At 30.7% G+C, this 17,208-nt stretch overlaps 1 protein-coding gene across 1 annotated transcript; it reads right to left on the bottom strand.

Annotated features, from left to right (window-relative positions):
- Window positions 1-73: 73 nt before the first annotated feature.
- Window positions 74-16,400, bottom strand: LOC129949106 (beta-1,4-N-acetylgalactosaminyltransferase bre-4). Its single transcript, XM_056060354.1, has 6 exons — window positions 16,128-16,400; window positions 15,806-16,056; window positions 14,407-14,830; window positions 14,222-14,344; window positions 5,079-5,174; window positions 74-335 (listed from the first exon to the last, which is right to left on the bottom strand). The coding sequence occupies exons 1-6, from the start codon at window positions 16,262-16,264 to the stop codon at window positions 197-199; spliced, it is 1,170 nt and encodes a 389-aa protein (XP_055916329.1). The 5' UTR covers window positions 16,265-16,400; the 3' UTR covers window positions 74-196.
- Window positions 16,401-17,208: the final 808 nt, after the last annotated feature.

Genomic DNA, 17,208 nt, shown 5'->3' with positions numbered 1-17,208 from the left:
CTATTTGTATTTCCAATTCTTCTGTTTGCTCGTTATGTTTTTAAAATAATTGATAATTAAGAATAAAAGTTAATTTAACTGAATGAAATAACGATTTATTTTATATTAAAACAACAAATGATTTCATATTTACAACTTGGTACTTTAGCTATAATTTAAAAAGGAATGTTTTGTATTTAAGCGCTTATTTACTGCATCATCTTTGATCCGACATCTTGAGTTCTGATAAATACCAAGTAAAAAGCGGATACTCTTTAAAACTATAAATATCATATTTGATGGAATTAAGACCGTCCATATCGAACTTATTCACTCCATTTACGAGATTCTCATATCTGAAAAAAAAATGCAATTGTTTAGAAAAAGAATAAAAAAGAAAAGCGATAAGAATTATTTTTTTTAATAGAATATTGATATCATGAGTCGCAAACTTCTTACTCCCGTTATTGGAGGCCAAAGGAACATTTTTCAAAGATCGAATTCGAATTTTTTGAATTTCAGAGTAAGATATCTCGAATACATATTCAATTAATGTCGTCTGACTTCTCATTCGAGGACAAAATATTAAAATTTCTCGGATGAACTTGAAAACAATTGAAATTAAATTTGTTTGTTTCCTTAACAATTTCACCATTTAACGTTATAAAGGTTTATTGCCTTCTAGAATTTGCTACCCAGAATAAAAGTAGTAATTTGGAAAGACAAAAATCTGGAAAAAATGTTTTTATGATCTAGAATTCAAAAATTCTATAACGCACAAAAATCTCGAATGAAAACAAATCTAGAGGTCGCGATTTGATTTTGACCTTTTTGAGTTGTAAACTCAAGGTAAATACAGCAATATATTTATGTAGTGAAACAATGTACATATACAGTGATGGAAATAATAATAGAAACAAGCTTCGAGATCATTATTTTTAACACATAAAAAGGTATTTGTAAAGAGTACGAAAATAAAAACTATACAGATAGCTTTTTAACAACTTATTGCTTAATTGCAACAATTTTTTAAAATATAATATTAAGAAACAATGATAAATAAAATGCACGACTGAAACGCACGAACTTGCTCCTGTATGCACAAAATCTGTTTAAAAAAGTACCTATAAAAGATTTAAAAATACACCTGTAAATTAAGTTTGTCTTCAAAGATATAAATCCCAATTGATTTGTCAAATAAACCGCGCGATTCATCTAAAGACACAACTCATCCTAGGACTACTCTACCACTTAACGAAAACAATTGTTTGTGTATTCAATTAGTTCGTTCAAAGTTTAGATAGCTATATTTTAATTTCATATTGGAAGAACCAGGATGGAAAGTAAATTATCTGAAGATAAGAAAGAGGAGGAGCATGTATGTTTAAATTGTAAAGCGATTGCCTTTTGGTTGTGTAGTGAGGCAGGTGTCTAAAACCAATAAAGAATAGTTCATTGGCGTGCTCAGCCATGTTTAAGATGATCCAATCACATTCCATGTTTCCTACAAGTTTTCAGCGAAAACATGGAGTTATTACGTTCAGTTTATTTTTTTGTTTACAGTCAGGCTCTTGTGCGTTTTGGATTTTAGTTATGAAGTGACACGTAAGCAGTAGTTGTAGAGGTTGTTCGTAATACAATATATAGGTGTACGTTGAAAAAGTGATTCTAATAGAAAATACATATACTCTTTCTGGCCCGTTTCTTTAACTTGTACTAATTATTTATTCTTTTATTTAAGTGAAGGCAAGTAAAAAAAATAATATTTTAAAATCATATATACAAAGGTATATTACTTCTTGATTGACACTTTAAAATAGATTGTTGTTTTAATATTTTATATTAGTTAATCGGATGCAGTGGTGCACACGACCATCGTTGGTATTTACAATAGTTATCGTTATAAAAATACATAAATATGTCATTAATTTCGATAAAAGATAGGAATGTTATTAAAATTTTGTCAAAATAATGCACTGAGCGAGAAAAGAACTTAACGGTAAAAAAAATTAAATTAAATTGGGTGGCGCAACAGTCCGTTTGAGAACTAGGGCCTAGTGACTGACAACTCTCAACCATTCCTGTGTGCGATTACTGTTTTCAGGGATGGAAGGGACCTACAGTTTCTGTAGGTCCCTTGGAGAATTTGTCAATTCCTCGGAAGAGGCAGTACCCGTGAAAAAAAACTTTAGGTGGCATAGGCAGGGATCGAACCCAAGACTTTTCGCATGACGCACTAACCATCATGCCACAGGTACTACTTAACGGTAAAAGTTTACTTAAAGGTAAAAGTATATCAAATTCTTTGAGTATTTTGTAGTGGCACTTTTATTATTAATAACTGACTCCACTATTCGCCTGGAATATCATTCCCTTTGAATTTTCAACCACAACTCACAACACATGAATGACAACGATCATATGGCTGATTTTGATAATGCTATCATACTGGACAAGGAGAACCGCACTACCACCCGCTACGCTCTAGAAAGCTTGAGAATACAGCAAAAAATGAATATGACGATGAACCATAAAAAAGACATCGACAACATAAGCTCGCTGTATACTGTTGCCATAAGAAGTGATAAATTGTGATATTAGTTTTAACTTTGTTGTGTTTTTGTTCCATTATTTAAAATTGTTCGTTTATTTATCTTTTTATTTGTGCTATTTATTTATTTATTCAACTGTTCATAACAACAAAAAAAAAAGTAATAGTACAGTTAACTCAAAAGTAAGAAAATAACAATAGAAATAGTTCCACACATTGTAACGTATATTTTAAATCTTCAGCTAATAAATTTGATGGCCATTCCATAACAATATAACATTGTTTTTGTTTTTTGTAAGTATTTTTTAGCTTATTTTGAAGGGTGCTTCAGATCATTATCCTGCATAAACTCTTATTGGATTGGCAAATCCATTTCAGTCAGCATAACTGAATTTAATATGTGGACATAATCCACATCGCACATCTTATGCTGAAAAGTACCCTCAAATCATTATATTCCCACCACCGCACCGTGCTTCAAAGTATTTCTTTGTGTATTTTGAGTTAAACTTTTCGTCTTTTGGCCTTCTCACATACATTTTTCAATCGGAAGTAAACAAATTGATCTTCGTTTCATTCGACCACACAACGTTATTCCAATAAGAACGCTGTAAGTGTTTGTTTGCTTTTTTTTCCTCATGTTTCTTCTTTAAGTGTGAATGTAAAGTTTCAAATACTTTTTTCTTTGAAATATTTAAAGTTTTTGCAATTTCATCCACCAATGAGTACAATGTAATTTACGACCCATACTTATTAAAATTAATAGTTAATATCGAAAATAAAATACCCTATTTGCATAAATTAAAAACTGAAGTCAAAATAACAGTTAAAATTTCCATTATTTTTTCCAGGCCTCAAACTTTTTACCATTAAGTGAAAACAAAAAGTTGTTTCCACAAAACAGTTTTGCCATTTGAGAGCATTATAAGGTACGATTAAAATATAGAAAGACTAACGACAAAAGACAAAAGACTTAATTAGACTAACAAAAATATTGTGTATGGAATATGATGAAGACACATGTTTCTATTATTTTTTGATTTTTTGGTGAGTCGTCATGATGTTGACCCGAATTTCAGTTCATGTTTTCGACCTCCCCACCTAACGCAACGACAATCCTTCCTTTTTTATTTAGTAACTTTTCCTGAATGACAGAAGTTCAATTAATTTATAGAGGCCAATATGTGACCTTTCTGGTAAAACGTCAAGCCTTCTGTGACATGATTAAACTTTGTTTTGTGTTTTAGGTTACTTTTGATTTTTTAATCGGTTGGGAGCTGATTGATACATAATAAAACATTATTTTGACACACAAAACAACTCAAAAGGGACTATTTAATGCTTTAGTTTCAACTGTTAAATAAAAGTCGTTTATTTTCTAGCTTCTACAAAACTTTTTTTGTTACAACAATTAAACCAGAATTTAATTTTATAAATCAAAACATTTTGAATAGACAAAAAATTTGTTATGCTACTCAAATCGAAAAGTCTGAAGTTTGTGATGGGTAAGTGATTGAAAATTTGCGAATTAATTCATCTAATTTGTTCTACAGGGTTATTTGTTTGCTATTATCTTTTGGTTTAAAAAGCTGTCGCACGTTTAGTGTTTTGTTTCACTGTCAAACTACATCAGTTTGGTGTATAATTTAACCATGTATCCTCTTACAAACGAACAACGCTTGGAAATGATTGAATCTTACTATCAACATGCGTGCTCTTTTAAAAAAGTTCATCGCGCGCTTCTTCCATTTTATTGGTTCAGCGACGAAGCTTATTTTTGAATCAATTAGTACGCAAATAAGCAGAAATGTCGATTTTGAAGAGAATATCAGCCAAAAGCATTAGAAGGGCTAGCAATGCGTCCAGAAAAAGTCACAGTTTGGTGCGGTTTATGGGCTTGTGGCATCATTGGATCGTACTTCTTCAAAGATGATGTGAATCCTAACGTAACAGTGAATGGTGAGCGCTACCGTGAGATGATATTCAACTTGCAAGAGCTTAACTTGCATGATATCTGGTTTCAACAAGACGGTGCCACATGCCACACAGCACGCGCAACAATGGACTTATTAAGAGGCGAGTTCGGTGTACATTTTATTTCACGTTCGGTCAATTGGCTGCCTGGATCGTGCGATTTAACGCCTAAAGATTTTTTTGTGTGGGCCTATGTTAAAGCTCATATCTATACAGATAAGCCTGCTTCAATTGACGCATTGGAAGACAACATTGAAGCATTTATTCGTGAGATACCGGCCGAAATATTGGAAGGAAAAATTGGACTAAGCTGATGGACAGTTTGAGGCGCAGTCAAGGTCAACATTTGCATGAAATAATCTTCAAACAATAAATTATATGGACCGTACTATCGATTCAAATAAAAATTTAATGCGTTTTTCTAAATTGTTAGCTTTTAGCTTTTAAAAAATCACCCTCTCTTACCCTTTTTTACTTCTTTTAGGAATTTCTTAGGATATATAAATAATGTAACAATAGTTTTTATTTTGTGTTTTTTAGAAATAAATGATACCCTTTTGTATTAAATATTTACCTTTTTGGGTTGGCCCTCTCTTTTTGGTGGGTCAACATCATATATCGAGCAATATTTACCGGGTAGCGGGATATGAACAAGTTGGCATGCTTTAACCTGAAAATAAAAAATTATTAAGAGTAGTAACACAAAGTCCCAGACTTTTCAACAATAATTAAAAATCGACTATCAAGCATTTGGGTAAATTATAAATATGATTTAAAATATAACCAGCATAAGTGTTCATAATGCGTTTCGCCCCGGTATAAAATTGTTCCTTTGATCTTATACAATGTTTACTTCCGTATTTGCGAATAAATTATGAAAAAGAACAATATAAAATATTTCCACTGAATCCAAATAAAGGCGAAATTGAAATTCAGACAACCATGATTTACAAAATAACATACATGATCATCATTTCTCTGTCAGCACCAAGAAATGATGTTGTTGCGAAAATGAATTCCAACATATTGGATGAAGTAGCAGACAAATATGAGTGAGTATTTGTCAATAGACACAGTCATGGACTCAGAACAGAATACTTAATACCCAGTAGAGTTTATGAACTCACATGAGCTGCCCGGTGTTCCCTAATAAACTGTAATTTTAATAACGCGCTAGTAACAATTTTAGGGCTAGCTAATATCTTAAACGGTGTTGGCAAGGACTAAAATGTAATTATTAATCGAATCAAATTACATTTTCCAGATTTGCCATTCCAAATCAGGCTTCAATTCCTTTTTAAAGTTACTTCCGTTATGACCATTAATAAGTCGCATGGCAAACAATAAAAGTAGCGGGGATGAACCTAGAAAAGCCACGTTACATCACTTTAACAAATGATAGCGTTACTTTTAGTTCTTCTTTGTTTCTTTTGATTATGGAAATTTGATAAAGTATGTAGCATTGACATTGACGTTTTTTTTAAGCATCCTACCACCTGTTCAAGCCATTATGCAGTCTTAATAATATTTGATTATCAAAAATGTCATTGTTTTTATTTTCAATTTAAAAAAAAAATCCCTTTTATTGAAATTCGATATCTTGAAAATGTGTCAGCATTTTTTACGAAATTGAAATGTAAAACTTATATTAATGAGCTCTTAATAAATGCATAGCAAAAATATTTAAAAAATTGTAAAATGTTATTTATACACAGTTAATTTAAAAAAAAAAAACGCGCAACCATTTCCAATTTTTTAATTTAGGAAATACTTTAAATTTGGAGTTTTGGATATATCGTGCGATCTATTTGTTCATTTTATTTTGCCTACCTAGTTGTAAGTATATAGGTATTGTTTTACAAACAATTATATTCATTTGATTTTTCTGAAAATTTAAAAGCAACGTTTTAAAATTTAAGTATTGATAGGATAATTTTTACAATTAAAAAAAAATATTTAACGCGTGATAAAAGGGGCGATAAAAAAGGCTTTTTATATATCGACTAAGTTCAAACAGCTACAATGCCTTTTTATTGGAATTGTCTGACTTAAAATAACTATAATGTACACTGCAAAGCACAAATGTATGTCTTATCTGTAGGATAGCCCTGATATAACTGCAAACAATAATGACTGCAAATTTACAGTTGATTAAATTATGCTTATAACGGAGGGTAGGTCTGTTGTGTTTCTGTTTTCCTGTTTTTTCGTCAAAAATTTGTAGCGTGTAACTTTTGACTAGTATACGCTACAAAAATGTTTTTAGCTAGACTTTGCGGATCATGAAGTATACTACAAAATAACTCAAGTAACTTTTTTTCTAATAAAGTGCAAGTGAGATAGTTTGATTCGTGTTAAACAATGAAGAACTAAATAAAAACATCTGGCTACTATGCCGATGCGTTTTCTTGGGAATTTTCTACTATACTATTTATAGAATTCTACTATACTATTTTTATTGGAATTCTATAAATAGTATAGTAGAAAATTCCCAAGAAAACGCATCGGCAGTAGCCAGATGTTCTTATTTAGTTCTTCATTGTTTAACACGAATCAAACTATCTCACTTGCACTTTATTAGGAACAAAGAAACACCATTTGCATTTTAGAAAGTGCTGTCAAACTAAATCATTTTTAAATCTTCTTGTGCGGTGGAAACATATAAGAGATTTATTTAATTTAAACTGATACAAACCTATGGTGGAAACATAGCAAAACTTAATTATAATTTTCTATTGTTTTCTTTTGCAAAATTTGCCTAGTTAGTCCACTTTTATTAACAAAACTAAATAATATCAACAGTAACAGATTAATTTTTTTCCCCAATGGAAAACACATATACAATTCCAAATACAAAACTACTCAACGAACACTGCCATCGAGATACAAATGTATATCAATCGTACCCACATATGAAAACGAAATCACATATAAGCTCCATTCACGACTCGTGTAAATGTCAAAAACCTATCCGTAGTAGGATTCTACTTTAACTTTTATCGGTAGCATCCATACTGCGAATATTTTTTTTGTTATTCGTGTAAAATCCTACTATACTATTGATAGATTTTCCAACAAAACACGGGTATCGTTTTAAAAAATGTAAAATATAGAAACTGTACTGTAGAAACTTCATGTTAACGCGAATACCATTAGTGTTTCTTATGTTCCATTTTAATTGTTTGCATATATTTTTTAAAATGATTTTGGATGTTTGTCACAACTGACATTCTAATATTAACTTTAAAAAATAAGTTTTCTAATAATAATTCATTTATAATAGTAAAAATAAAATATAAAAGGTGAAATTGTAATTTTTACATTATTCGTTTAACTTTTCGTGTATTTCAGTATTTTGTTTAAAATATTGATTTACACGGGAATTTTAATGTTTACAAGAACTTAAACACTTTAATAAAATTAAAATGTAATTTTATTGCTTGCTTGGCCTTTTGAAATGGTACTGTAGTTTCTTGAGTGAAATTTAATATTTAAATGTTCACGTGAACTAAAATGAAAAAAAAATAGGTTTTTGATAATAATTAAATTAAATTGGACAATCATTTACCACTTTATCATGTGAATTCAAGCAGAATTTAAATTTTCACAAGAACTTAAATCTAAATCAAGTTGGGTTCCAGTTTCCAGTTTCGTTTACATTATTTTAAATTTGACCAACAATTTAAGAGATTAAGAAATAGAAAATTTCTTTACAACTATAACATAAATAACAAGATTTTATAAAAAGAAAAAATAATAAATAAATTAGTTTAAGCGTAAACACTACAAGAAAAAAAAACATCATATTAAAAACTAGTATTGCATATAAACCCTAAATATTAGGAAAAGACTTTTTATTGTAAGTTTTGAATGAGATCAGTATCTGAAGAAGAACATCACTCGAAAAAGTAGTCTTGTAATTTGTAAAGAGTGGATTTAATAAGGTTGACTTTACTCTTTTGTAGAGGATTATAGTAGAACAGCAAAGCAACAAAGCAAATTAAGTATTAGTTTAAGAACTTTATTTTAACATATCTGTAATTTTTTAATGTAAGCCCCAGTAATTTTTTAATGTAAGTGAGGATTGGCTGAAATATACTTTTATAAATTAATATTTTATTATGTAAGATTAGACGAGAGTTCGTTTCGTTTTATGGATTGAGTTTGATATGTGACCTTGAAAAGTGAGTTTTTTATTAAGTATAATGTCAAGATATTTAAAATTTTCGGACCATACGATATTGGTTGTATTAATATTGAGTGTGGTTTGTGGGAGAAAACATTGTTTTCTGCGTCGTCGTGTGACCAAATGGCCTGGCATTTTTCAGCATTAACTTTAATTTTCCACTTATTTAAGTAAATAGGACTTTAATCAAGGGAACACTGTAAGTAGTTAAGTTGGTCTTGAGCAAAAACACTTGATGCAAAAAGGGCAGTGTCATCCGCGAATATGGTAATTTCAGTATTTTCAAGCCTAGGAAGATCGGATAAGAAAATGTTAAAGAGAATGGGATCCAAAACAGATCTTTGAGGAAGCCCAAATGAAATATTAAATAAAGAAGATTTCGCAAGTTCAGTATTTCAAAAAATTCCTAATAATTTGGATAAAATATCGTGGAAAATTCAACAAGATAAGGTCCACCGTGTCAAACAGTGTCAAAGGCTTTTTCTATGTCTAACAAAACTAGACCCGTCGAACTTTTTAAAACAAGATTGTTTTTGACATATTTTTTAATTCTAAGGATTTTGTGGGAGGTGGAGTGACCTGCTGCTTTCATCAATTTGTTGCAGGAGTCGGTCCTTTAACACCTTTTCAAAAAGTGTACTAATATTGCTTAGAAGACTTATATGCCCATAACTCAATGGGCTATCTTTAGGTTTTACAGCCTTGGCAATAGGTACAACCTTTGCTACTTTCCAATGTTCAGGAAAACAACTGCGTTTGATACAAACATTGAAGATAAAAGTTAAAAAAGTTAAACCTTTTTTAGGCAGTGCTTTTAATAAATTGATTGCTAATTCCATCATCTCCAGAAGATTTCTTTATTTTCAGGTCTTTAAGCAAGCCTTTTACTAAACTGTTGTTAGGAATAAGTGTAATGGGATGAAATTTTACAGAATCTTCGAGTTTTTCGCGAAAAACGTTTTCGGTTACGTTATCACTAAAATGAGGAGACACTGAATGATTGCGGTTGAAAGTTTGAGCGAAGATATTTGCGTTTTCTTCCTGCGTAATATTGGTTGGGTAATTATTAATATGGTCATAACACCAAACTTAAATAAGTTCTGAGAAGCAATAAAAATGTGCAATAAAATATGTATTATGTTTAGATAGAATTTCCTAAAAATATCTAAAACTGTCCAACACTATAAAAGTTCTTTATCTATATTTACTCCTACAATACATTTTTCTCCCTTAAAGCTTTTTTTTTTATTTTCTAAATTCAATTCAAAGCAAAAAAGACACATTCAGATAAGTTCCCAAAATCTAGTGAAATGAAATTCAAAACCGAGTGAAATCGATCGAATGATAGAATATTGTCATTCGATCGATTTCATAACTTCGAATACTTTTAGAAATTACTTCAAGTAAAAATAATGCAGCTGACAAATATCACATCAGTCAATAAACAATTTCGGTTATTTTCAAAATGTTGAATGTTTATAATATTAATTAAATAATAATATTTTCGGTTCTTTGTGATAAGCAGTTTCCAGATATGAGATTGCAAAAGACGCGGTATTGATGTATAGTTTCTAAATGTGTCTTGAACATTTTTGAAACAAAGTTGTTGTGTGTGTTGAAAAATAGTTTTAAATGCTTTGATGATTGATACAGCTTCTACTTAGTATTTGAGGGAAGACTGTATGAATTGCATTTTATAGACAAAGTTTAGATTTATTCAGTTAGAAAAAAATGGGAGAGCGGAAAAAAATCTGTTTGTTCTGAACGGTTCAACGAATTTAAATGAAATTTTGCATTATGTTTAGATTAGTCTTATACAAATTTGGTCAACATTTGGTTATACAAAAAAATAATTATCAACAAAGTTATTGACATTTTTCTAAAATTTGATGTTTGCATGGAAGAGCGGAAAAAAGTCTGTTAAATCTGAACTATTAAACTAATCTTAAGATTAATATAAAAACATGCTTGGATAAAAATAATTAAAAACAAAGTTATTGACTTTTTTTTTTATTTGAGGGTTTTGATGTTATATTTAAATAAAAGTTTTTTTAAGTAAAATCTTAACTTTGGATTTTGATTTTTTTTTTAATCTTATTTTTCATTCAACGTTATTACTTCAAGGCTAATAGCAAACCGCCGAAGTAGGGATTCACATCCAGTGATTTCTGAACTCATTATTGGATTTGCAAAAAATCTTGTGGAGGTGTTGCCGTCATTACTTGTCCCTGTACCTTGTTTTACAAGATCGACAATGACAATGACACATAAATGCTTAATAACTCAATACTAACTTTTTTGTCATTTATCTTTTCTATGTGTTCATAATATATAGATTTAGGTAAGAGATTTTATTCTAATAAGCCAGGTAATACAAAATTACGCAATACACAACAAAAACAAAGCAATAAAACTTTAAAAATAACATCAACTTTTAGAGAAAAATTTAAAAAAAATTACTATTCCTAATCTGTTTCTTTATTTTGTATTAAGCTCTGTCATATCATTCAAAATATCATAAAACTATATCATTTTTCGTGTGTTGTTTTCAAGAAAATTGAGTTCAAAGTTCAACAATTTTCCAGGAAGAAATAAATGGTTTCGCAAAAATCGAAATTCTCAGACCTGGTCCAATGTATTAATTTTGTTTTATTTTTAAAATAAAGTTTGACATTTTTTCTTATAATAATGGGCTTAACTAGTTCATTCTGACAATTCATACCGAAGAAATCAAACTTTTTGTTAAACACCACCGTCAAGACGGAGTTTTTTAACATAACTTCCACACCTCCACGAATCTGCAGATGATTTTTTCTGTGCTATAACATGAATGTACTGAGCATATGCTGGCAAATCTATTTTCTTGGTATCTTTTGGCGCTTTTTTTAAATCAAAATGTTAAAAAAAAACATTTTTTCTTAAGCTTGTAAATCAGAACATACAGTATACAGGGTGTCCCATAAGTAATGCTCCAAACTGTATATGATGAATGGTCAGATCATGACCTAACAAAATTTGGTAACTTGTCTATACCGCATCTCAACGGTTTTCGAGTAACGGTTGTTTTAATGAAATTTTCAAAAACACCTACTTTTAATCGGTTTTTCAATCACCCTGTCCACAAATGATTTTTGTTTTTACTATATTATGTTAATATTTTACAATTTTGAATAAACATTCAATATTGTTGCTTTAAAAAAAATTAAATTTTCGGCCCTATTTTACAAAATATTAGTAATTTAAATCATATTCTTATCAAACTTAATTTTTTCCATCGAACTTTAAAATAGTTTTATTAAAAAAATAATATTACACAATACTGGTTATTGTTTTTAAAAACTTGCTTGATTTTTTAACTTTTCAAAAAGGTATAAAACATATTACAAAGCTAGGTTTGGTTCAAAAGTTATAAACATTTTAATTTAATAAGTCACCATTTAAAAAACAAATATAAAAAGAAAAAATGTGTTTCTGTTGAAATTTTGTATTACATCACTAAAGACATCTTGTTTACAATTCATTGAATTAGTCTTATCATGTGAGTACCCCCAAGCTAATTTTTGTTTAGTTTAGTACAAGCAGCAATGGCGATCTTTTTCCTTATCAAGCAGCGCTTCTTAACGACTACTACTACGTCTAATACTTGTACTAACACTTTTATTATTTTAACCGGAAATAATATGGCTGTTTGTATTATCGCCATTTTTAAACCAATCAAGTTGTTAAGCTATAAAAGTGCGTTACCTTATTTATTTCACAAAAAATGAAATAATTTAAGAAAATAAAAACTAAAAATGTTTTACATGTCAAGTGAATATGCTATAATGCATTTTATTTATGGCGAATGTGGCGGAAATGCAAGAGCAGCAGCAAGGAAGTATGCAGAAAGATATCCAAATGCTTAAGTCCTGACCATCGGGTATTTATAAGACCTCATAATTCTTATATGGAAGGTATAATACCTGGCAGTGGAAGGATTGGAAGGCCGCAACACCAAATCAGTGACGAAGTTGTGTTGAGGGAAATTGAAAATTATCCAAGTACTTCTACTAAAGCCATTGAAAGAACAACTGGGATACCCAAATCTACTGTTCACAGGATTCTAAGACAGAACAACCTGCACCCTTTTCACCTGCAGCGTGTCCAGGCCTTATTACAGAGGGATTACCATAAAAGAGTTGAGTTCTGCCAAATTATGATCGATAAAAGCCGAGAAGATCCTGATTTTGTTGACAAAATTGTATGGAGTGATGAATCATCCTTTAAACGAGATGGATATGTGAATATGCACAATATTCACTATTGGCAGGAAGAAAATCCACATTTAATACGAGAAGGAAGATCTCAATACTAATTCAAAATTAATTTGTGGTGTGGAATTTTAAATGGGCAAATCATAGTGATAATTATTTAGAATTTTTGGAAAACAGAATCTGTTTATTATTGGATGATATTCCTCTCGCCATGCTCCAGACCATGTGGTTTCAGCAAGATGGATTTCCAGCCCATTATGGAAGAAATGTCAGAAGTTTTTTGGACAGAACTTTCTCCAAGCGATGGATCGGTCGTGGTGGAACAATAATATGGCCCCCTAGGTCACCGCACTTGAATCCACCAGATTTTTATGTTGGGGTTGCCTAAAGGAGCCAATACGCAGTGTTACTGAACTTAGGAAGAAAATTGAAACTGCGGCTGAGGAAATAAGAAGCTCAGGACATGCCAGACATTTGAAATGACAGTTTTTAAAACGTTGTCGAGCATGTTTAAATGCAGGAGGAGGACATTTCGAACAATTGCTCTAAAAAAATATGCGTAGAGATATACCTTTTTTAACTTCCGAACAAAATTAAACACCTTCCTACCTTTTACGATCATGCTATTCCAAAATTCGAGCATTTTACAAAATTCAAATCAAAATGAAACAAATACTTTCATAAATTGCATTCAACCATTTCTGTGTGCGAGTAATGGTGTCAGGGATGAAGGCAACCTATAGTTTTAAGCCGAATTCGAACAGCTAGTTTGAAAAGGCACTTTTTTCCGCTCTCGCACCACTGTGCGTCATGCTATTCGTTCCTCTTCATGATAGTACTATTCCAATGTATAGTACAACAAATGTAGTTAATTTGATTAGTAAACAAAAATCAAAAATGTAATGTTTTTCAACTATAAAATAAATAAATAAATTAGGTGGCGCAACAGTCCGTTGAGAACTAGGGCCTAGTGACTTACAACTCCCAACCATTCCTGTGCGGGTACTGTTTTAAGCCGAATCCGAACGGCAAATTTTCGAAAGCACTTTTCATGACAAGAATTATACTTGGAGAATTTGTCAATTCCTCGGAAGAGGCAGTACTCGTGAAAGAAACTTAAGATAGATAGGCAGGGATCGAACACAAGACCTTTGCCATGACAGACCAACGCACTAACCATCATGCTACGGGTACTACACGTTTTTCAACTATTTGTCAATAAAATGTAAGCACTTATTATTAGAAAATAAATATATTGTTTTTTATAAAAATACTTACCGATTTGACATGTCGTCATCTTCACCACCCCATCCCCAAAACGAATTTGAAAATCCGTTTACTTTCGAGAAATGTTCACGTGTCATTCCTGAAACACCTCCAAAAATTGAACTATATGGTAATCTAAGGAAAAAATGTTTATATTAATATTTTAAAATATATTTTTAATATCTTTTAAAACTTACTTATAACCGAATACATCAATTGCTACTGACATATGTCGCGGTTGATTTGGACAATTGTACAAGTTTCTTTCATCTAATGGAAGTAAATCAACATCGTGAAATATGAAACAATCCCAAGGTAATAATTTTAATGCCTCTAAATAGCCAATGTTCATCAATGCAGCTCTATTAAATAGCTTTCCATTTGTTTGTTCTATCACGAATATTCGGTATTCAATATTTTGCTTCATCAAAAAAGGATGAAGATTTTTTAGAAATATAGATAAGTGTGCATAACGATCCCTAAAGGGTACAATAATTGCAACGCGAAATTTAGCTATACAATTTGTTGGACGATACCAACCGCCCATCATCACAGTTGAAGACAGTCTTTGCTGTACAAAATCCAGCGATTCCAATGTTGTATTTGGTTTTATTGGACCACCTATAATAAGAAAAGTATATTTATTTTTATTAGTTATTGAAAGTCTTTTAAGAATAGTTCCAAAAAATATTTAGCATTTGTAATCTAAAATAACGATAAGATACGTACATAAGCCCGGGCGGAATCGGCTAAGGGGAATATAAATTTGTTTATTGTCGTCTTGATTATTGTTTTCACTATAAATGTGATAGAAAGCGATATCACCAAAAGGCTATCAATTTGACGATTGATGGTTTTGTTTTAAGCGGACATCAGTTACATCATATTCTTAAAATATTTTAAATCTTAGCTTACGTTTCGTAAAGAAATTATAGTGGTTAGCAGAATGCACCTGAAATTGCCCATGCGATTAGAATATAGTTCGCAACCTATGTAGCTGCTCTTTGTTTGAATAGAAATATCGATAAATAGTAAATATCGAACCTCTAGTTTTTAACGGCAAGGAAACTGAACCCATATAAATTCTGATATCAATAAAATGTTATGCCCCTTTAGATGGCTTTACATTTTTGTTTAGATTAAAGCCTAATCCACAAACTAACTAAGATCAAGGAATCTTTGATAGAAACACATTTGTTTGGGCAAGATGACATAGCACTAGGTGTTTAAAGATTTGCTTGAAGCTTACACAAACCTATATAATTATAATTTCGCCATACACAATACGCATAGAAGCTGAACTAAATTTAAACCAATTCAGTTCACTCCTTAAGGCTCATGCCCCACTTACAGTCGACACGGTGGCATAATTAAGATTCAGTGTTAGGTATCATGTTTCTTAAAAAAACAACAGAGAAAGTTTTTATTTGATTAAATTTGTGGATTAATTCTTATTAGAAAACCGGTTAGATACAATTTAGAGACGACGTAGATAGTTTAACATTAGTATCTATGCACAAAATACCATTCAAGGTCTTCTTTGATTAATATACCCATATACCTGTACGTAGACATTTATGTTTAAGGTGAACTTACCAGCATTTGGCTTAGGATCCTTGCAAATTGGAAGTGTAGTGTTGGAATTATTGGTTTTATTTTCCACCGATATTTTGGCCCATGTTTTCGAATTTAGTATCACTCGGGGAGCCGGAGTATCATTGGAATCAGAGATATTGAATTCCGATTCCGGCGGGTTTGTTTTTTGTCCAGAGCCATTGATGTTGTGAACTAGCGACTCCCCTGATCCATTGTATAAGTGACTACTAGAAATTGTTACTCTTTTAACGCTGTAGAAGAATTATAAAACATATAAATTAAATAATTGTTGACATTGGGGACTTTATTTAAATGTTTGAACCTTAATTTGGAAAAAGAAAACGTATCATCAGCATCACTACTGAAATAATTAAATAACACATTCAATAGCACAAATAAAATAACACCAAAAGTAACTGCTTTGAATCCATTTGTTTTGGTGCAGACTCCCATCCCCATTAAGAGAAGTCGGAAAAAACATTAATTAACTTTCAATTCAAAATTCGCCTATCAAGTTATCAAATCAACAAATAAATTTAGTTTTGGAAGCAGACAAGAAATAATTTAGCCAGTTCATGTTTATGCGAATCCAACTCCGAAATTTAGAACCAAAAAGGTTCGTTCGCTTTTGCATTCGTTTTTATGAATCGGAATATTCCGAATTCTAAGGTCGTTGGTACATAAACAACTTAGGTAACAACTTGAACACAATGGACGCGCGGTCAGGCGCGCTACCATTCGGTTTGATAATTGAATTTTGAGATTGAAAAATTATTTTTAAAAAATTATGCAAAAGCTGTTAGCAAAGCAGCAATAATCAGTGTTTAATGATTTAAATACATTGGTACTAAAACAATGGCTGCCGTTGTTGCTGATGCTGTTTCAACTTGTTTCTCGAATCATAAAATTTCTAAACTTAAAAAATTTTGTTTTACCTTCAATCATTAGATTTGATTTATTTATTATTATATTCCAATTCACAGTAAGAAATAAATTAAAAATATTTAAATTACAAAGCTTTACAATATAACAAAAAATAATTAAAAGATAACAAAATAATAAAAAAATAAAAATAAATAAAACATAAAACAAATTAATCATAGTAACATTACGTTATTCCAAGTATAAAAAAGTTAAAGTTGAAGTTGCTTGATAAGGGTAAATGGGAGCGGGTTTGGGGGTGAAAGTTAGCTAGTTGCTTTGGTTAATAAAATACAGTCTTAACTCGTCAACAAATTGTTGCTTGTCACTTAGTTCTCTCAAGTTACGCGGAATTGTATTCCAAAGGCGTATAGCTGAGATAAAGAATTGTTTCTCGGATGTAAGGCAGGTGAAATGTGGTAAAATCAAACAAGCAGATCTTTTGGATGTAGAAATCTGGATTTTATCAAAAAGATGTGACG

The sequence above is a fragment of the Eupeodes corollae genome, chromosome 3 (genome assembly GCF_945859685.1).
Source record: "Eupeodes corollae chromosome 3, idEupCoro1.1, whole genome shotgun sequence".
NCBI lineage: Eukaryota > Metazoa > Arthropoda > Insecta > Diptera > Syrphidae > Eupeodes > Eupeodes corollae.
The sequence above is the reverse complement of the archived record's forward strand: the minus strand, read 5'-3'. Positions and strand labels throughout refer to the sequence as shown.

Excerpts from the sequence above, each read along its gene's own strand:
- LOC129949106 (XM_056060354.1), bottom strand. The coding sequence starts at position 16,264 with ATGGGGATGGGAGTCTGCACCAAAACAAATGGATTCAAAGCAGTTACT. Across the intron at positions 5,175-14,221 it reads GATGACGACATGTCAAATCG|GTTAAAGCATGCCAACTTGT; the intron begins GTAAGTATTTTT and ends TTTTATTTTCAG. Across the intron at positions 336-5,078 it reads GAGAGGGCCAACCCAAAAAG|ATATGAGAATCTCGTAAATG; the intron begins GTAAATATTTAA and ends TTTTTTTTTCAG.